General features: G+C 35.2%; 2 protein-coding genes across 4 annotated transcripts in view; one reads left to right on the top strand and one right to left on the bottom strand.

Moving 5' to 3' along the window:
- The window catches only part of bard1 (BRCA1 associated RING domain 1), a gene marked incomplete at its 5' end in the record, with an annotated part of 33,888 nt that extends 21,107 nt beyond the window's left edge, over positions 1–12,781 (top strand). Inside the window, 3 exons of the mRNA XM_082175781.1 lie at positions 2,332–2,427; positions 8,158–8,255; positions 10,239–12,781. Coding sequence (XP_082031907.1) covers positions 2,332–2,427; positions 8,158–8,255; positions 10,239–10,580 — 536 coding nt within the window. The 3' untranslated portion in view covers positions 10,581–12,781. The remainder of the gene's footprint in view (positions 1–2,331; positions 2,428–8,157; positions 8,256–10,238) is intronic.
- Positions 12,782–19,393: 6,612 nt separating this feature from the next.
- vwc2l (von Willebrand factor C domain containing 2 like) overlaps positions 19,394–23,263 on the bottom strand; it is a 30,340-nt gene continuing 26,470 nt past the window's right edge. For all 3 annotated transcript variants that reach the window (XM_082174574.1, XM_082174576.1, XM_082174575.1), the window contains one exon: positions 19,394–20,007. In XM_082174574.1, the coding sequence (XP_082030700.1) occupies positions 19,856–20,007 (152 nt within the window). In that variant the 3' untranslated portion in view covers positions 19,394–19,855. The remainder of the gene's footprint in view (positions 20,008–23,263) is intronic.

Below are 23,263 nucleotides of genomic sequence, written 5' to 3'. Positions count from 1 at the left end.
ATGTTGAAAAGTTGTTCTGCTTAATGTTTGTGGAAACCGTGATAAAAAAAGTTCAAGAAAACAACATTTATTTGAGATATAAATATTTTATAACCTTAAAAATGTCTTTACTGTCATTTCATTCAATTCATTGCATCCTTGCTGAATAGAAGTATTTGTTTCTTTCATAAAAAATCTATACATGAAAAAAAACAAGCAAATTTATGTCTTTGCTTATGAAAACAAAATAACACATGAAGACAAAACAGCTTCATATTATTTAACATCAGTTGCAAACAAAATACTCAAAACTGCAAAATTATTATTGATAGTTTTGACTACATTCTGATTGGAAGAACCACATTCAAAGCCTTTGTAAAATAGCTTTTAATACATTTTGTGAAGTTGAAAATGTTATTTTTCTAACTTTTAAAGTCCAGCATAGTCTAAAAAGCATAGTCTGTTAAAACAATGGACCAATCAAATTAACATGGTGGCAGAATAAGCTTATTTACATATGCTTAAGCATATGAGTGTTTATATTACCAATTGTAGGATAGTTTATGTGCTAAAAAAAATCATCGAAACAGTTTTTTTGACATGCAAATTTTGCTTCATATAATCATTAAATACATATTATCATGAAATATGTGGCATTTAATCAGAATACATTTTACATTTAATTGCACGTCAGGTCTTAATATTTTTTTGTGTCTGCTGAGGATAGAACTATTCTAACACCTCGTGGACGGCTCAGCCCTTGGAGACGACAACAATGAAACATTTTCTGAGCAGTGAAATGAAGTGTCTCTTCTTTCTTTGCCTTTCTTCCATCACATAGAAGAGCATTACAAGGCATCCAGCTGGAGCATAAGAGGGATATTATGAAATCATACATTATAAAACCAGCACTTTCAGTGACAAATGTAGCTCTCGCAGAGTCTTTCGACTCCTCCAGAAATCACACCAACAGACAAACAATGTGCAATGTCTCATCTTCTAAGCAATCAAAGTTGAAACAGAGTAGAATTAAAGTAATTGAAGTGGTTTCTCATAGGTTGCACATAGCTGAACAAGGGCAAAATGCAATTTTCTCGAAGAATGTAGGCTGTGCGTTTGTCACACAACAAAGAGGGGAGCTTTGCGTTTTCTAGAATTAAAATGATCCCTAGGGCTTGGCGAAGTGTAGCATACTACTTCTATATTAGGTGCTTCTTTGTAGTGTCTTTGTTTTTCTGATACATCTATTAACTTTATGCATGTTTTGTAAGATTCCCCTATCTGTTAAACATATTTTATTAGATTGTCCTTGACTTTATACTAGTAGAATGCTCTTTTATGAAGTTACCTCACTTAAGGACTTTTTTATCATAATGTTAATAAAAAAAAAATTCTTGTATAATATGACTTGCTGTTTTTGTTTGTTTGGTTTTTATTGTATTTATATGATATTTGTATTTTTGTAATTGGATTTTTGCCATGAAAATAGCTTTGAATGCTGACATGGCACTAAATAAAACAATCTGAATCTGATACATATATTGTGTGCAGTGTTGTACATCAATTGTATTAAAACTATAACTATATGAAAAACAGTTTGGTAAATTAAATAAAACTCAAAATTAAAATATTTACGGAGCCCTTAAAGGAACATGGTGATGGAATAAAAAATATGAGATGGGAGAAAAAAATGTCAATGCTTTTGCTTTCCCTCGCAAAACTTTTGCATTCGCTCGCAAAGAACTCAAAAGTTTCTCGGGACGCAAAACATTTGCTAGAGAACGCAAAAGCATTGACATTTTAATCAAATTTTTTTTTTCATCACCATGTCCCTTTGATTGAACTTTTTTAAGGCAGCATGAACAACAATAAAACAATTTTTTTTGTGTGTAATTGAAATAAGTTTGAGTTGAAGTACTAAAACTGAAATAAAAATAAATTGAAAATAAATAGAAATAAAAAACTAATACAAATGACAACGGCACATACAATTACTAAACTGAAACTATAAAAATAAAAGCTATTTCAAAATATTAATACTATAATAGTGTATATATAATAGATACTACTAAAATAACACTGAGAGTAACAAAGACAACTACCTGGTTAATCAACAACTTAACTGGCAGTATTTTAATTTTACACTGCTTTTCAAATAATCATAATGCCACATCTGATGATCATGAATGAATTCAAGTGAGCTTTAGACACAACCAGTGAATATTTAATGATTACAATGCTTAGTTCTCAATAGAAATGAATACAGATGTAATATATTACCATATTACTAGTCATTTATTTGTTTATTTCTTGTGATTAATTGCTTCACTCTTTGATTAAATGTCTCTCCAGTCACCCATGTGGTTGTACCAGATGTTCCCATCATGCCCTCTACCCTGACCACACTGCAGGGAGTCCTCAACGGCTGCTGGATGCTCCGTTTCAGCTGTAAGTGCACAATAATGAGTCAAAGCTTTAGATAAGATAGTTTATGCTTAGTTTAAGTTTGCATGAATATTAGTACTATTCAAATGTCTCTATCTGAACTTTTATTATATAATATAACTTATAATACAGTCCCCAAAGTAATAGGGTTACTTGCGCCTGCAAACGTCCAGATTTGCAAACATGCGTTTTGGTGAGCATTTACTCTGTGTCTATTTCGATTGGACAAACCATATGTTTAGAAATGGTTTTCTATTCCATTTAATGCAGCTATAAATTTAGCATGTGGTCCTTTTCTCGTGAATTAATCAGCGATGGATATTTCCATACGATTTCTCACATCTTCAGTTTAATAGTGAAAATCAATAGACTGGGTTGAATAGGTTGAAGCCATGCCCATTCATTTAGTTCTGATTCAAGTAATCCCTTCCTTTTTTGAGTCTGCCTTCTGCTCTATGTGTGAGCAAAACATCAGTAGTGCACGGCCATTCTCGCATGCAGCCTAGAGGGATCATTGCTGGTGAGGTGTTTGTTCTCCAAGCTATCTATTTGTTGATTTTGGTTATTGTTAACATATTTGCTATCCATTTTTAATATCCAGCCCACAATAGACAATACCTTTTGAGGGCAGTTTTACGGCATTATCTATCAGTTCTCCCTATAGATATGAACAGTTGTAAAAGACTTGTGGTGGAAATGTTACTTGCTGGATATTAAAAAATGCTTGATGTATCATGATTTAAATCTATAGTGTGTTTCAAGTGCTCCAGATTCACTTTTTCACATTCACCCAATTTAAAACATTTCTAATCTGCTCTAGTTATTATGCAAATCTCTAATAAGGTAACACTGGGTTAACGAAAGGGACATGACATGACATATGTAAAAATTATTGTCAGCTACACACTAAAACTCTAAAGCTTTATTATCATTATTATTAATTATAAATATTACTTATGATTCTTATTATATCACTACTATTAAATATTATATTTAGAATAGGAATAGAAATATTGTAAGAATGGAAAAGCTTTTTTATATTACAATATTTTCATATAATTGTATTGCTATTATCATTTCATTAATATATTAATTATAATATTATTGAAGTGATAAGAATAAAAATCTGAATAAGAATAATGGAAATATTGTAATGCATTATAGAAAAAACCTTATTTGTTCCATTTTGTATAACAATACTTTCAAATAATACTAATAATCATTATATTATTATAGAATTCAGTATTCATTTAAATATTAATGCTGTTATTTAATCAATGTTTTCATATAATAGTTTAATATAATTGTAATTATTATTAATACAAATATTAAAATATTTTCAACTTGTGTGTACCAAAATTGCACTGAAAAGAACTTCGCCTTGAGTATATCAGGCATTGAATCACGTCCTCTTGTATGTTACGTGTGCTCGAGTGCAAGCATCAGCAATAAGTTGCTGGCTGCAATTCATTTAACGGTCACCGGTGTCGCTAATAACAAGGATTTAATAACAAGGGTTTCTGAATTCTACATAGCCCATTGAAATTGGAGACTTTTAGTTTTTTTACCCTTCAATCTTTGCAGCAGTACCATGAGATGTTGCATTTTTATTATATCGCCATTTAAATAACATTGCAATGTGATTTTTGTGCAACATTAAATAATGTCTTAAATGGAGGAATGAGTGAGTGTACATCATTCAGTTTAGCTCTCTGTCTGTGCCACACTGTATCAGCTCTTGATGTTCTGCCTGAGCTTTTCTGTATGGGTCTCCATGGCTCACTGTATCACGGTTCAGTGCCCATGAGTGTGTGAGCTGCCAGCGCCATGATCCACAGCCACCCACCGCACACACGCATGCTGAGCTTCGATGTCTCCCATCATTGTGAATCTAATTAGCTAATATGCTAATGGCTCTTTGGTGCTCGGCTAACAACCTGGCCCTATCGTCCAGAGAGAGAGTCGGATTAACCCTGGGATGTAACATTCTCACCGCCACCGCCCTCATGGGGACCCGGGAAATGAACACCATAATTAAAGAGGCAGAGGAAGTGCAATTACAGCTTATGATTACTGTGGAGGTTTCTGCGTGTGCCTGCACTCGTTCCTATAGGTGTTTTGAGACTATGGGCTTGGCTGGTTATAGAGATAGCGATACACAGTGACTCTTTGGATGCAGGAATACTAATCCTGCTAATGGCTCAGTGGCACACTTCCACAACGGAATGCAAAGTTTTAATCTAAAGTGGGTTATTCCATTACGATAAGAGACTACAGTGGGATGTGGACAAAAATGGTTGGTTACACCTCCAATTCGATTTTCGTTCCTGGCCCGTTTGCACTTGGTATTGCGTTTCTTTTTAATTTTTAATTTTTTTATTCTATATTAGTATTATAAATATTTAATGAACAACATTTTGATAGACTGAATTAAAATTAAAAGGGTTGAAAAGCAAACTTAAGGTCATGCTTATTTTGTTAATAATAATGTTAAAAAATTATATAAATAATTGTACAATTCCGAGGTTCCTGGCTGTCCTGGAAGGAGTTATGGATGACGAACCTAGCTGAATGGAGTTGTTGTAATGAAGTGTTGGGTTGGCTGAGATCACATGCTGTTCTGTCTTTGCAAGGGTGAGTTGAAGGTGGTGGTCCTTCATTCAGCAAGAAATGTCTGTCATGCAGACTGAGATGCGGGCAGCTACCATCGGATCATCTGGCTGTAATGAAAGGTAGAGTTGTATGTCCTCAGCATAGGAAAAGCCAGGTTTCTGAATGACAGATCCTAATGATGTCTGTTACGGCTGGCTCATGTACCACAACATAAAAGAGGCAAACAACAAATTCTTCAAACATTAAACCAATTTATTTATAAAACAAGAAAACAATTGGTAGATATAGATGGAGAAGAGAAGTGGTCCAAGCACTGAGCCCTGAGGCACCCCAGTAGCTAGATGCAACTTGGACCATTCACCCTTCAAAGGCACCCTGAAGGACCTACTTGAGAGGTAAGACTTTAACCACTGGAGTGAGATTCCCATTGTCATGAGGGTTGACAGGAGGCTCTGGTGGTTAACCATGTCAAAAGAAGCAGACAGATCCAGCAAGATGAGTACTAATGATTTGGAAGCTACTTTTGCCAGTCGCAGGGCTTCAATAACCGAGAGCAAGGCAGTCTCGGTTGAGTGGCCGCTTTTGAAACCAGACTGGTTGTTGTCCAGGAGGCTGTTCTGTGTGAGAAAGGTAGAGACTTGCTTGAACGTGACTTGCTCAATTGTCTTAGCAATGAATGGAAGAAGGCATATTGGTCTGTAGTTTTCTAAAAGTGCTGGATTTAGAGTGGGTTTATTAACCGTTAAACAGGCAAGAGTGGAAAATGATCTACAAAAATTAATTTCATGTCACTTTATCATCTGAACTTAAGTAAAACATATCCAAAGGAATTTTTTTTAAATATTTGATATATTTGATTTTATGAGTTGTATCTCCTAGGTTACATGCCCTATTATGGTATAAAAAAGCCAGTCATCAATATTTCTATGATTTATTTGTTGCAAATAAATTTAATATGCTAAATATATTGCATGTATGATATTTCTAAGTGTCCTAAAATTGAGGCATACACATTTCTTGTATTTTTACTGAGCTTGTTTTGTCTTCAACCTCAGGGCAACTCTAGCCCTTGAGGTCCACTGTCCTGCAGGGTTGATCACCCCTGTTCTACAATAAAATTAGCCGTGTGAAACCCTGCAGTAAAAATACAAAGATGGAGTTAACTGAGCTTAATAATGTCAGTGTTATCTGTGAATATTAACATTTTGCACAATTGTTTAACTCAAAATACATTGATTGAGAAGGGGGACTGTGTACAGGGGGCCTATAAGGATCTTCCCTATAGGCCCCCGGTCCTGGAACAAGACTTCTACTGATGATCAAAAACATTAGCACATAAAATTTGAACCAAGTCATGTGACCCACATACTACAAACAGACTCAGCTATGATAATGATAACAGAACTGGATGGAAAAAGTCTTTCTCATGCATCCTACAAGAGATTAAAGAGGATGTATCCTGTGGTGCATGTTGCCTGTTTAGGGGTTAAGCAGTGGGGTTATCTGAGCCTGCTTAAATGCTGTGGGAAAGGTACCAGTGTGAAGTGCAGGTACAACAGAAGAAGAAATGGCTTGAAGCAGATGAGTGGGGATAGGATCAAGCGGACAGGAAGTAGGGTGATTGGAAAGGATGAGTTTGGAGACTTCTTCCCCCGAGAGCAGAGAAAAAGATGGGGAGAGTGTGTGTTTGCTGTTAATATGTGATTGTCAGTTTGTGGTGTGGAGATTTGGCCACTTATTGTTGTTGTCTTTGATGAATAGAAAGTTCAAAAGAACAGCATTTATTTTAAATGGAAACATTATTAACATTTTGTAGCATTATAAATGTCTTTACTGGTAAAATGCATTTCAAAAATAAATCTTACTGACCTTTTAAATGTGTATGTGTGCATATATAATTTAATATATATTCATTTTAATTTGTTTAAAATACAGCTTATTTTTAATTATATATATATATTAACACCACACACACACACACACACACACACACACACACACACACACACACACACACACACACACACACACACACACACACACACACACACACACACACACACTTATAAATATTATTCAAATAAAGGCAAATGGCAAACTCTTATAACCTTGTTTCAATATAAAGGCATATAAGACAGCCTTTCAGTTAGAGAAGCCAATGAGTGATCGAGCTAGCATCTTTGCTCTTCTCTTTAACTGCTTCATAAATATTTTTAGATGCTCAAGGTGCACATTTATTCCCCTTGTCCTTTTTCTGTCATTCTCATTGGAACAACAGACAATAGCTGCTTGTTACTCTAGAGCTCTTCAGTCAAGAAAGAGCCATTTCAGCCAGACGTACAACTAGGGCAAACTGAGCAGAACGCTATCAAATAGTTGTAAACAAGTTCAGCAGGCGAAAAAAGGCTTGTGATGGAGGATTTGTTTATATATATGTGTGAAGCAGAAGCTGTTTTTTGTTTTGTTTTTTTGGACAGCCTTGTGCAGCAGAGAGATCACTTGTAGTATATTGTGCTGAAGACGTTTTGTGAAGAATTTTACCTGACAGAAATGAATAAGAGAGAAAATGAGAGATCATCCCCTCTAGCTGTGCGTCTCATGCCCTGAAGATCTTGTCCTGCTCTGTTACTTTTCCCAAGTAAAAGTTGTAAAATACAGCATAAGACTTGCAGAATTTAAGTGCACGTTGCATCACTGCTGTTGTACATATTTGCCTTGAAACTTTTACACTTAGAAGTTCACCCGAAAATGAAAAATCTGTCTTTATTTTCTCGCCCTTGTGCTTTTTTTCTTCCCCCGTCAAACAAAAAAGGGAGCAGCTTTTTTCCATTTGACTGTCATTCTTCAAAACAGACCAAAAACACAGTATAATAACTATAATAAATGTATTAGCCACTATATTTTAAGTATTATGTAGCCATACTATATATATTGTGTGAGGATTTTTAATTTCAAAATAACTCCTTTTATATTCCACAAAAGAAATAATAGCATATAGGTTTAAAATGACATGAGGGGTGAGTAAATAATGACATAATTTTCATTGTTGGTCCACTATCCTTTTAAAATGCTGATGTATAGCTGCTAAGCTGATCTGTAATGTTTCGCTCTCTTTTCCAGGGGTTTGTTGTAGCCTTCAGGCAGGCAGCTGGGTCGGGGAGAGCGAGTACGAGGCAGGTGACGGCCCCCTGCGTGCCCGTGCGAACAGCGGCAGCCTGGTGAGTGACAGGCCGACATGTGAAGGGTCTAACAGTTATCGACACATTTTCCTCTCCAGAGAGGAGGAATAATGGCTGAGTGAAACCCTCTCCTGGTCCTGTTCTTTAATGGTCTCTCATTGTCAATCTGCCATGTTGATCTGTTCTCCTCAGGCTGGCTTGGCTTTTATTACTGACTGTGCTATGGATTGTGGCTTGTTTAGAAAGCCACACACTTCCTCGAGGACAGGGAATTCAAAGGGAGTCAACACACTTGTGACTTTCTGAGAGGACTGTGCATTGTGAGACAATATAGGACACTGGCAATCTCCCTAGGCCACTGTGTACTGCTTAAATGCAATGCAGCAAAGAAGCCAAGCTTGCTGTTCTGCTCCGATTGCTAAGAAGACCCGTGACGCAGTTTAATAGCAGCATCTTTGCAGTCATTTAACATAAAAAACGCAGGGTTTTGGATGCGTGGTAGGACGAGGTGATATTTTCACAGTACATTCTTGATTATTTTGATGGTTATGTAAAATTAAGCAACATTTGTAAACATCAAAATGGCTTTACATTCTATTTGTCCATGATGGTTTCTGAAGGCCAGCTGCGGAAGCATTCCTTGTCTAATTACTTGCAATTTATTACGTTCGTATTAAGATGTTTTAATTGCACTTCTGATTCAAACTTCAGTAGCAAAATTTTATATATATATATATATATATATGAAGAGTTCAGATGCAAAAGCCTCTAAATGCCATCTGAAATTTTCTTATAGAATGATCATTTTTATCAAGCTCGTATATTTAAATCCAATAATTTCACTTAAATGGCAATGAAGATTACCTATTAATTGTCATTTAAGTGAAATTACTGAACTTAAATATACAAGCTTGATAAAAATGATCATTCTATAAGAAAATTTCAGATGGCATTTAGAGGCTTTTGCATCTGAACTCTTCATATATATATATATATAATTTTTTATTTATTTTTTGATGAAAAGATAGTTTACAAATATAAATTTATTTCAAGTATATATATATTTTTTGTAAATGTAAAAGTCTTTTGTGTAATTTTTGATCAATTTAATTAATCCTTGCTGTATAAAATGATTAATTTCTTTAAAAAAAAACTTGCAGGAAAAGCAAACGGAAAAAATCTGTTCCATTTGAGGAATTGTGCAGTTTTTTTTGTGTGAAATTGCAAGTGTGTCCTGGTTATCGTGCAACTGTAATGACCTGAGACAAGCATGTTGACCTCTCAACATGTGTGGCAGTGACCCACATCTTACAGGCATCTTACAGCTCCCCTGAGCTGGCATTGTCCCAGAACCATCCAGACCATACCAGAGCAGAAGCCTTTCACTTAACCCCAGATGACCTTCCAGATACTTTCATTAATGGCAGAGAAAGTGGCTCAGACTTTCACTGAACCATAATGTAGCACTTTTTTTTTTTTACACCTGTTTTTATCTCTTTGTGGCAGGTAGTTCATTACCCTTTTAGTTGTGAAGTGCTCTATTTTATGTGTTTCTGTGGCCATGGAATAATCAGGGAAATTTGTATAAAATTCCCTGAAATTTGAATACAATTTTTAATCAGCTAGAAATTTCTCTATTAAAGGTTTTAAAAATTCAGATCAGGACTGGAAAAGTCTTGGAAATGTATTGGTCAAAAATGATGACTAGTGTTCATGCATCCCCTTTAAAAATGCAAATATTTCTGTCTGAATTATGACTTGGCAGTTCGCATACTTCAGAGACATTGAGCTTTGTTGCTTGTGGGAATTGTGGGTTCAGATCTGGCGTGTTTTGTGACCCAGTCAGCTTTCTCCCTCTTTTTTCCAATAATTTCCTGTCACTTCCACTATCAAAATGTCAAAGGCTTAACAAAATGCCAATAATTACAATGCAGGCCATTTTGGGATGTCTTAAATTATTACTCGGGTATTTTATTGATGCTTTATGTACTAAATTGTTCTCCTTTTCTCATACATCTTTAGCTGCCTCCACTCTTTGATGGCTGCTTCTTCTACATGCTGGGCTCCTTCCTCAAACCACCTAAACATGAGCTCCTTCAGTTAGTGAAAGCAGGAGGAGGTCAGCTTCTGAATCGCCAGCCCAAGCATGACAGTGATGTCACGCAAACCCTGAGCGCAGCGGCCTACCATGCTCAGCCGGGGTCAGACCAGATTCTCTGCACTCAGTATATCTTATATGATCCTCAGAACTCCTACAAACCCCAGAAGGTCCGGATAGGTAAGGTGTGGTCGGCTCCATCCACATGGCTTCTGGATTGCATAGCTGCCTTCCAGCTCCTGCCTGTGCCTGTGCCGGAGCCCTAGACCAAAATATCCTTGCTGTACAACTGTGTTTCAACTTCATTACATCAAATAAAACCTATTATCTGTATAAAAGAAATTAGTTTTTATTGGTATCTGAAGATAGAGACATCATAATTGCTCTGTTTTCATCAAGCTTTTGTATGCGAGGCAAAATAAAGGGCCTGACTATCCCCTGAAGTTTCAAGTCACGTGGCAAATCTCTCGAGAAAGTATTTGCACGCTTTTTAGAGTCTATTGTGCTTGTTCTTTTTTTTCTCTGTCAAATTATGCCATCCGAAAGCTAGAAAAAAAATTTAAATGTTTGCCATTGTTAGGATACGACCTATTTGGAGCAGCTTTCGTGCCAACCATTCAGAGATCTCATGGGATTTGGTTATATATTCCCCCAGACAAAACTTACATCTTCATCAGACTTTAAAATGCAATGCTAATTGCTTAGATGGCTTTTGTTTAAAAAAAACCAAATGATATTCATATAGTCCAGGACAGATAATGGGATTCTGGCTTTCTGTGACTCTACAGATGATGAGGTGGCATTTAGATAAGATGGGGGAAAAAAACCCATAGAGATGAATGAAGAGAAAAAAAGCAATTAATTCTCAAACCTTTTGGGGCTTTCAAACAAGCAAGTTTTTGTTTTCTTTGCTTCTTGTTTCTGCAAGGGTTAAAAATGAAAGATTTCTGGTCCTCTTTGGCCATCTCCCAAGACGCGGCTTTCAATGGGATTAGTCAGGGATGCTCCTAATTGCTATTGATTGCTGTGAGCTGCATTAAATTGCTTCGCCCTCGTCCTGCAGGGACGTGGAGGGAGGCAATTAGTGGTGTGGACAGGGTTTCGTGGGGTGATTAATTGGAGGGTATTGAGGGTCCTATGGGTAGAGGGAAACATGCACCCTTAACTCTAAACACCTGACTTTGCAAACTTTATCATCTCACTACTAAGAGTCAAGAGCTTTCAAATGCACTTTTACAGAGCAATGTGTGCAGACAGATACAATCCTGAGGGCAAAGTTACTCATTATGCATTGTTTTTTGCAATGCTGGATCTTATGTTGCTTTTGTTTTACAGTATATCTGAAGATGTCTTTAATATGAACACTGGCTTTTATCTTCATCCTAGATAATCTTTTTAGCCAGACTTTATATTAAAGGGAACCGTTGGAGATCTAACTTTATAATTATCTTCTAGACTTATAGTACCCAACAGATGCTGATAAATAACTGGCTGTTATAAATCTCAGAACTACTGAAGAATGATCTTCTTTGTATGTTTGGGAAGTTCTGCTGCAAAACAAGCTTTCTTCACTATATGAATTAAATGATTCTTAACTGGATTTCAGTTAGAGAATGTCTCAAGTCTAGTCTTCAGGAAAGCCTAGGTTTTCTTTGTTGAGTTTCGTTCTCATCTGATTCAAATGTGTATTTATCTTGCATAATCTTGGTAATATTTAATTAAGTTACCAACAGGTTTTTTATTTATTTATTTATTTTTATAGCTCAGGCATCCTCTGACCAGGGTTATTATACAAATAAAACTAAAACCATAACAAAAAACTTTTGTAACTGTAATGGAAATAATAATAATATATATATAAAAAACTTTAATTGTCATTTTCTTATAGTTTAACTTTATTTAACACTAGTAAAAATGACACAAACACAACAAAATTGCCAAATCTATAACAAAAATTCAAATGAAAATGGAAAGTATAAAAATTAATTATAATTCAAACTATTAATAAACTATAATGGTATCTTAATTATACTAAAATAGCACTGCCTCTGACAAATGATGCAGATATTGAATTATCACAATACTGTAGTTACAGTATTATACTGGGATATCTATGCACTATATCTGAAATCAGCCAGTTTTGAAATAAAACAGAAAAATAAAGAGAAATCCATTTTTTAAATGCTGTATATTCATAAATATAGTATATCTTATTAAGATTCTACGTATACTCAGTTGTGCATGTCCATATTTTCACATTGTCTTGGCCCTGCCTTAAATTTAATATTTAAAACACAAATAATTGTAACTATTAAATATAATCTTTAGAAACTCTCGAAATGAATGTCCATCTCTACAGTATAAAAATTTTTTTTTAGTTTTGCCTAAATTTGCTTGTACTTTTTTAAATTATTGATTTCAGTATTTCAATTTATTAAGACAAATGTAGTATTATGGAATTTTAAAGGTAGGGTAGTCAAGCTTTGAAAGCATGAGATCCCACCCTCCCTTGGGTCTCCAAAACCACGCCGCCTTCGAAACACATGAACGCGTACAGCAGGGAGCAAACAAAAGCGTCACGAGAGACGGCGTTAAACTACCTCATGTCTCAAAGCACATAACATTACAATTATAATGACCTGTAATGAACTGTAAAAGGTGGCTGCTGTTTCGGTTGCAGTGTTTGGTGTCTGAGGTCTGTCTAACTCACGTGATGACGTGTGATGTCTGCGTGAGAAGTGTGAAATATACGTTGACAGGCAGTTATGAAATCGTACCATTGCATTCGGACCGAATGCAATGATTGGACGAACATTTTATGGTCCTATATATATATATATATATATATATATACATTAAGACCACTTAACTTAGTGACTGCTATCAGGATGTGAAGATACTTTCATAACAAAAAACCCTGTCTTTAATATTGGGTCTGTATTGGCATTGAAGAATATGAACATACATGCATTTCTAGTCGTAGCACCTTTTATTTTTACTTGAGTATTGTAGCTAAGCTAACCTTTGCATTATTGAGGCTGTTTGCCAGTTGGCGGTTCAAGTGCTGCCTGCTGATAGCCCATCTGATGTAAGAAAATGAAATCAACAAAGAGAGTCTGATCCTCAGTAGTAGAAGCATCCGGTAAGATCCTCACCTTAATTAATATCTTCCCTTAATTATGTATGATCTTGTTGGGCACATGAGCTTATGTAAAACTATCACAGACGTCCTGTATAAATAACACTTAACTCAAAACATCGTTTAGAGAACAAATGGTGTGTGAATAGTGCTTTCCATGAATGTTAATGTATGTTGGTCCGTCAGGATTGGAGGCAAATTCAGTTCTGGCTACTGTTTCTGCTACTTATGATGAAAGTTGCACTTCTTCAAAAGCTTTTAGGGGGTTCTTGCAATTCTTTGTGCCACTTCTTCCTGTTGTATCAGCACTTAAATGCTTTCCTAGACAATGATGGATGAGTAAACCTGTGGTGGAGTTACAGTAATAGTCCGAGTTCCTCTCTTTCCTGCTCTCTGACCTCAGTGTGGCGTCTGTTTTCTTAGCAGTAGCAGAATAAAGTGAGCATGTGCCCGACTCCCTGTGACAGAGGGAATGTGAGGTTTCCACACTGTAAATGAATGGCTGGTTATAATATACTGCCCTGTCAGCATTTAGGAACTGCTCATGTCTGCAGTGTCGGCGATGCCCTGTGCATCTGGTTGGAGATGAGCTGGTTGTATATGCTTACAAAAGATGGGAAGAAAAAAATAAAATAAATCCATACACCGGCTTTCTTTTTTTTTTTACTGAATAACACTTTTTTTTTTCAGTCTATTTAACAAAATAGTTTTGTCTTCATAAATAATACACGTTTTTAATCCTCTTTCTAACTCTGAATTCAGAATACACATTAAACGCTTTGAGATATTTACATGTTTATACATTAGGAAGGGCACCTGGGCTTTGTACTGTCCCATAAAATAATGAGTAATATTATTAATAATTCGTAATCTTAAATAATAGCACTGTTAAATGATATATAATCATTGAGTAAAATGAGTTTTAAATGAATAGTTCACAGAAAAAAAAAAATCCTGTCATTTTTACTCACCCTCATCTTGTTTCAAACCTTTACAACTGTTTCTTCTGTTTTTATTCACTTATTATATTTCCCTTGTGAGGTGGTGAGTCTGACTAGAGATTTGTCTGATTTGTGAATTCATCAGTCAGAAAGATTGTCAACGTGACCAACCGATTCACTGAAAATATCTGAATAATTTGTTGACATTACTTCTCTCTTGAAACCTCTTGTACATATTTTGGTTGGTTTAGTTTGGGGTCCATTTGAAGCTTGAAAGCTTCAGCTCCTCATTCATAGCAATTGCATGGAAATGTGCAATACAATTCTTCAAAGTCATATGACTTTACAACAACATGAGGGTGAGTAAATGATGACAGAATTGTCTCTTTTTTTTTTTTTTTTTTTGGCGGGGGTGAACGGTCTCTCTAAGCGTAATGACCCTCAGTGCCCGTCAGTAAGAAAAGCTGATTGTTTAACAGTATTTTTTTCCTCTCTTTCATTAGAGATGCAGTTTGTTTGTTTTCAGGCACAAGTTCATATAACAGTTTTGTTTAGAAAAAAGAACAATCTTTCAAAGCTTCCAGCTACAGTTAGTCAGTGTCTCAAAAAAAGAGCAATGGTTCACCTTTACAAAACTGACAGTGAATTGTAGAGACATTGACAGACATTGAAGGCCATGTGCACAAAGAATCAGGTCTTTCTAGAAGCATGATGCAGAACACAATTTCTTCACAGATGAAGCCGGTCCTTTCTTCAGTGGATTGCTGTAGCTTGTTATGAATCAGGAAAAAATACGCTGTGAAAAAGTACAAATGAGATGTATTCCACGTCATCAGGCCTGGCCATTGTGAATTCCATGTGATTGTCAAAAGAGAACAGTAGGGGGGGAAAATCATACATGAGGACAGATGGGAGTCTTAAGTGCCACAGCTGACTTTCAGTCAATAAATAATCAATAAAAGACAGTTCCACTGATACCTCTCATCATCATGTCCCATGATGTGCGAAATGCTGCCAAAACAATGAACGCTGTCCAGTTTAATGAACATTTAGGGTTAATATATAAAAAAGAAACACTGAGTTTTATCCTGTACAACAATTCCAGGACACATTTTGTTTCAGTAGCTGCTGAGACTTTGATTATATTAGGGTGACTCTCACAAAAATTGTGTAAAGAACATGTCCAGGTCATATTTCACCAACAAAATAAAGAGAAAGATTTTACACGAACATCAAATCTAATTTTTAGCACCATTAAGATTTGTTGTATTGTCACTTTATACAATATTATTGTGCCAGTTAAGCAAATCCCTTCCCTAAATTCTTATTACCATAATGCAATAAACTAATTATAGTGATTTTAACAAAAATTTACTTTCAATATTTATACTTAATGGCCGAATTAATAGTAGTATTAAATATTTCTTTAAACATACTAATATATTAAGATTCAACATTGAGAATAATGGAATGGAAATTACCATTAATTTGAAAGGATTTGTTGTGGGATTTTGTGATGGGAACTAAAATACGGGTTTATAGGCTAGTGTTTGTAAAAGTTTTATTTACTAATATTTTACATTATTTCTGAATGTAATAATAAAATGTGACTTGTACACCAAATCTGTTGGTTTTTTGTTTTGTTTTTTTAATTCTAGTCTACTAATATTCCATAAAATATGGTACATGAAAATAAAATAAAATAAAAATTCAACACCAATACGTCCAGATTGGTTACAGAGAATTCGGTGCATGTAAATGTACTTAAAAAAATGTCACAATGAAACCCAATCCTTATTGATCCCCAAATAGTCATCATTTTCATTGCGCAATATTTGATTTTTAGGGTGAAATGTGATCTGGACAGTTTTTACAGCCATATATCATGAAATCGTAATCTGAGATTGTGTAGTAATTAAATGAATGAGTTTCCCACAGTGCTTTGAAGCTCTTATTGATGTTATAGTTTTGGTGCTACAGTAGATGTATCAGTCTACAGCAGAGGGTAGTTTAGCTCAGAAATCCTCCTCTAGTCTGTGATTTTAGAAAGGCAAGCGCCTTCCACCCATTGGGATGGGCAGGCTTAGGACAAAAAGAAAAACAGAAGCCACAGAAACAAAAAGATCACCCGCTCGCATAAGCCTGAGCTTTGCTTGTAGCTGTGGGTCATGTCTGGTGCTTAGTGCTTCACAGTCTTGCTCATGACAGCTTGTGTACTCATCTGTTCTTTTAGTATCACCCTGTCTCTGTTAGATGATGCTACACAACATCTGGTTTTTTTATTCTCAGAGCTGTAATAAATGTCCAGTGTGAAGAAGACACTCGGGACTGTTTATTAATCATTTGTCATTCGCTATATGTCATTTATAGACTTTTACGGTTCATTATTTCAATTGAGACCTAATGATTTGCTGATTTATTGGACAAGTCTTGGCTTCTACCTTGAGCTATAGAGAGACAAGAGACCCCAAAGATGAAGTAAAAAGCAGTGGGCTTTATGTATGTATATATATATATATATATATATATATATATATATATATAAACTTTTTTTTCTAGCACCTTTGGCGATCACGCTATTGCATTCGTTGTCGTCTCATTACCAAATCTGCAGATCTGTTATTAAGTAGCTCATCCATCAGAGCTTAGAAACCGAGTCCAAAAGGTTAAAGGCATTGAATTTTCTTGGAGGGGGAAAAAATACCTATGATAAATCACAGGTGCTTTGTGAAGTTCCTATTGAATTAATGACTGGTATTCATCATTGCGAAAATAAAGAAAAAAGGAAATCTTGGAGGTGGGTGCCTGTTTTAAAGGGGGTCTATAAGTTATGCATTACTTAAACCGACGAATGATGGTCGTTGCTGACGTTGTGCTGTAATGGGTCTCTGCACAGATGTGTTACGATACAGAAAAATCTTCAGCAAATGTGGGCTGAAAGCGGCTCAGAGTCTGTCTAGAGGTTCTTATTGGTTTAAGTGCTTCTCAAAGTGCGGTTGATCAACATCTTCTAAGCTGCGAGCGAAATTGCCGTGAGCCCAGGTTACGGATGCGTGGAAGATCAAAAGAAGTGGTTTTGAAGCGCCAGACTGTATGCAGATTCCTTCCTTTGTTTTAGCCCTCTGCATGCTGGGCTGCGTGTCTGCCGGGCAGTACCACAGAGGGCAGAGGCGGGTAATTTATCACTGCATATTGCCTGATTAAGGAAAATTAAAGTAGGCTGTTGTGGGATGGCTAATTGCTCAGATAACAAGTTCAAGCTGCTAGACTTTAGGAAAGCGTGCTTGTTTGGGCTTGGGAGAGAAAAACAAGGGTTTTGCAAACAGACGAGAAAACTGCATTACGGTAGAGATTTGTTGGTTGCACAGGTTTAACGTTAGAGGACGCTTTGCATTAATAGGGTACAATATATTGCCTGAAACTATAACGTTTTATTTAACAAATGATGAATGAAAGGAGGTGCTTTATCTTCAGAAAGAGGAGGTCAAGCTAAATATTGAGGAGACGTTTTATTTAACATATTTATTTTCTATGATATTTGATTGGAATGTGCCTAATATATATATATATATATATATATATATATATATATATATATATATATATATATATATATATATATATATATATATATATATACATATATATATATATATATATATATATATAATACCGTTCAAAAATGCGGGGTCTCTTATGCTCACCAAGGCTGCATTTAATTGGACAAAATGCAGTAATATTCTAAATTATTATTACAATAAAAAATAACTGTTTTCTATTTGAATATATTTTAAAATGTTATTTATTCCTGTGATGCAAAGCTGAATTTTTTCCAGCATCATTACTCCAGTCTTCAGTGTCACGTGATCCTTCAGAAATCATTCTAATATGCTGATTTGGGGCTAACGAAAATGTTATATTATTATCAATGGTGAGAACAGTTGTGCTGCTTAATAGTTTTTGTGGAAACTGATTTTTTTTCTCAGGATTCTATGAATAGAAAGTTTTTAAAAAACGCAGTTGAATTTATATTGATGCATCCTATAATCATTTCTGTATTATAAATATTTATGTCTCTAATGCTTAAAGTGTACCCTATTCATGGAAATTGTTTGCAACCAATACTGCTGGATCCATTATCATTTTTTCCATTCTTCAGTTTTCTCATGAATGAAGCAATAAAATAATTTCCCTAAACAATCACTGAATCATCTTCGCTTCTCAGCTGTTTCTCTTGGGCCATTTTCCAATTATGTGGAGTAGATCTACCTTATTCCCTCTTGTTTCACTAATTAAACTATTAAAATTCAAACTTGTCATTAATCATGTTTCTTAATGAACAAGTTAATACCACCTAGTAATACTACCACTAAATATTACTCATACTCAACAAATGTGGGAACACAGAGGCTTGTACAGGACTAGTGGAGGTGTGGTTTTGTGTATGTAATGCTGTATCTCACTGTAAGCTCAGACTAAAATGATCAACTTTATCTTCAAAGGACTGAGGTGCTATTTTTATGGTTTAAATGTTCTGATTGAGCACTCTGGGTCTCGTGAAATATACAAACACTGTGTTTAAGCAGCAGCAACTAATAAAACTAGTGGGTGAATCTCATGAAACTTGTCAAGAACATGTCCAGATCATATTTCACACTAAATGAACAAAATAAGAAATTGCATTTTGCCCGAAGAAAATGTAGGACTATTAAGGTATTTTAACACTTAAATTGTCATTTTGTGGCAATGCGTAAATCACCATTCTTGTAATTGTATTGTACTGTAATTCTTAATCTTTGTTATAAAGTATTTATATATTATGATAGTATGTTGTACATTAATTTGTGATGATCTAAGATGGTTTGAATGTTTTTAATATTTAATTATTTTTAATAATGTATTTTAATAATCTTATTTTGATATTTAATCATTCAATATTTTTTAAATAATAAAAAATATTGAATTTCATTATGAGAATCTATTGAAAATCCCAGTGAATATTGGCAATAAAAATATATATTTGGATTAATTTAAGTAATTCTGAGGGAAAACATAAAATGAAAATTGAAGTGGGTGAAATTTTTATGGGAGAAAATGCAAAAATCCTATCCTAAAATAGACTATTTTCTTTATGCAAAGTACCATTTCTTAATTTATTTCTTTTGATTTTGGAGTGAAATATTTCCATGAGGTTCACCATAGTATAAACTCATCACAGGAGAAAAATGTGTTCTCAGTGAAAGACAAACTGTTATGATTCTGCCAAGGATTTTTATGTGTGTGTGTGTGTGTGTGAGTGTACATTATGTCGAGTCCATGTCCCATGTATCTCAGCTTGTCCAGCCGTCTCAGTTTGCCAGAGGAATTGTGCTCCTGCCAGTCAGTCAGTCTCTCGCTGTCATAAGGTGGGCCGCTGACAGCACATCGCATCGGTGTCCCTCTCTTCATCTCCAGAGGGTTTCTATGATGACGGCTGACCGTTGAGGCACTCCCGCCGCAAGCACTGCGCAGGCTTCCACCAGTCCCCGCTGTGGCACCGACAGATGGTGCAGTCGTCCACCTTCACTTCAATGCCAGCTGGGATGATTGTGGTACCAGCGAAGCAATTTGGACCTGTCACATGGGGGAAAAGGAGGAGATTTTAAGGAAGGAGGAATGAGCGAGAGCTCACAGGAGCCTCTTTTGGAGGGAATGCTGGGGTGACTCACGGGAGTTTCGAAAGCGGAACAGACGTGTGGATGTTTTTCACGGGCATGCACCGATGGGCTTGTTTTTGTAACACTAAAGCTCTTTTGCTCCTCTTTTTTCCTCTCTTTTTTTCTCTCTCTAATTCTCCTCCTCACACATCCTCTCACTGGGATGCTTTGCATTCTAATGCGCCACAAGCTGCAGGGGCTGCTGAACAGCCATGCTGACACTATGTGTGATCTGAGCACGCTCCACTCATTATTCTCTTCTATTGTGGCCTTGAAGACCATTGTAGAGCTATGCAGAAAAACAAAAAAATATTGAATTAGATGATACGCTAATTAATCAATCAAATAACCAGACTAAAAAAAAATAAAATACTGGGTTGTTTCAACCCATATTTGGGTCAAATATGGACAAACCGTTGGTTTAAATTAACTTAGGTTTAAACTGTTTAATTTAAACCAACAGTTGGGTTTGTCCATATTTGACCCAAACATGGGTTGAAACAACCAAGCATTTTTTGGAGTGCACATACATTGTTACAGAAAAATATATTTCAAATAAATGCTGCTCTTTTGAACTTTCTATTCATCAAATAATCCTGAAATAAATGAATCACCGTTTCCACAAAAATATTAAGGAGCACAACTGTTTTCAACATTGATAATAAGAAATGTTTTTGTTTTTGTTTTTTTGCACTAAATCAGCATATTAGAATGATTTCTGGAGGATCATGTGACACTGAAGACTGGAGTTATGATGCTGAAAATTCAGCTTCGCATCACAGGAATGAATTACATTTGAAAAGATATTCAAATAGGAAAGATATTTGAAATTGTAATAATTTTTCACAATATTACTGTTTTAATTTTTTTTACTGTAGTTTTGATCAAATAAATGCAGCTTCTGTGTACATTAGGACTGCATTTACATGGCATTGAAATAAATTGCTTTGGTCCAAATGAAATTTGACAAACTTTTTTTTTTTTTTTTTACGTAAACACTTACTATTCACTGAAAAAAAAGTATGGAAGCTTGTTTCTGTCACTGAATAAAAGAAGAAGGTAATTGCAATCTTTTTATCTCACAATTTTGACTTTTTCCCCCCAGAATTGCATGATATAAATTCTCAATTGCGAGTTATAAAGTCAGAATTGTGAGATATAAATGCGTAGTTATGAGAAAAAAAGTTAGTCTTTTTTCCTCAGAATTGGACTTTATAACTCGCAATTGCCGGCGTGCCCCTAGCCCGTGGAGTTTAATTCCGTTTTACGAGCAGCAAGTGATAAGGAAAGCCTGGAGTATTATGGGTGATAATACGCACCCCTTGAACACTCACTTTGAGATAATACCTTTGGGTAGGCCGTTCGGAAGTATTGAGTGTATGACCAACCATTACTAAGTTTACCTTTGTGCCAGAGGCTATCTGTCTTTGTGAAATTTTAAAAGGATTCTTAATGTATTATTTTGGTATTTATTAATAACTGAAATTATTTGGAAGCATGTTGTAATACGCATTATGATTTATTCATATTTTAATATGTGACCCTGGACCACAAAAAAGTTGCACGGGTATATTTGTGGCAATAGCCAACAAAACATTGTATGGGTCAAAATTATAGATTTTTCTTTAATGCCAAAAATCATTAGGATATTAAATGAAGATCATGACCCATGAAGATATTTTGTAAATTTCCTACCTGTAAATTTATTTTTGTGAGTGGATGCAGCAAAATGGACGACTTTAAAGACGATTTTCTCAATATTTAGATTTTTTTGCACCCTCAGATTCAAAATTTTCATTGCAAGTTTATATCTCTAAATTCTGAGAAAACAAGCCAGAATTGCGAGATATAAACTCACAATTGCGAGAAAAGGTCAGAATTGCAAGAGAAAAAGTCAGAATTGCGAGTTTTTATCACACAATTCCGACTTTATAACTCACAATTGTGAGTTTAAATCTCGCAAATCAAACACAAAACAAAAACAAAAAAAATTCCATTGAAAAGCCCCCAAAGGATAGATGGAATAAATGAAATACTAATATTTTTAATTGTTGGCGTATGCTATGTAAAACGTGTAAAATGGACGTCTTTGGCTGTTCCATCTTACTGTTTCTTTAGTCTCTCAGTGCCACTTTTTTAAGATCGTGTGCCGACGTCGTACTTGCACTCAATCAAGCTGCAAGGATGCATCATGTGAACGGCTCCTTTTACTTATTTTGTGCTCTTTGGTTCGGTGAGATGGTCAGAATCATAAGCTGAATAAGAAATGATATACAGTAAAACAGTGCAGATTTTCATTTGGTCAACAGCAATGTTAAAACTCTGATAACACAGACACTGTTTTTCAATTCCAAGGGTATTTTATGATGATTTACAAGAAGTTTAGTTTTATGTGCAATTCCCCAATGAGCAAATATTAGTGGCCCGCTGTGAATTAAACCCCAAGCGGTTGGTATAATTGCTTATCAAATATCTTTGCGTTTATGTCCATATTTACCCATGTAAATTAGCAATGATTATTTTTAAATGATGGCAAATCAAAAGTGGAATAGCTCAAAAAGCTCAATAGAATTAATTACTATGATGTGTTTGCGGGTTTTTACCATAAAATTACAAGCTGAGCAGAGCCACATTTGTCTGAATGTTTCTGAAGATTATTTTATTTGTGCTTTGCAAGCAATTGACATAAAGGCATCAAGTAAAAGGCAAGGGATATTTAAAGGCAAAATGTCCATTCCTGTAGCCTCTATATTGCGCAGTGCAATTATTTTATCGGTGGCTGGTGCATTTCTTTGTCTTTATAGACCTTATTCACAGCAGCGCCATCTTTGATTTTTAGCGGGAATGAAAGTGAGGCTGTGAGGAATAGACGTAAATCTCTCCAGTTGGTTGTACTTATATTTAATCTGCTTTTGGATTGTTCTTCTGATTGAAACACTGCAAAAAATATCTTTTCAAGAAATGTCAGTAGACATAAAAACCAAGACAATATGAGCTGTGGAAAATAAGTGATCTCGGAGCTTTACATAGGTTTTTACAGCAGATGCCATTGAAAACATGGTTAGTCTATACCTCACAGCCTCACTTTCATCCCCGTCATGGCGCTGCTCTGAATAAGCTCTATATACTGTCTCTGTTACAGCACTTGACCTTTGGTGACCTCAAGGGGGACT

This window comes from Leuciscus leuciscus (assembly GCF_965113295.1).
Source record: "Leuciscus leuciscus genome assembly, chromosome: 7".
NCBI lineage: Eukaryota > Metazoa > Chordata > Actinopteri > Cypriniformes > Leuciscidae > Leuciscus > Leuciscus leuciscus.
This window is presented reverse-complemented; position numbering and strand designations above follow the sequence as displayed.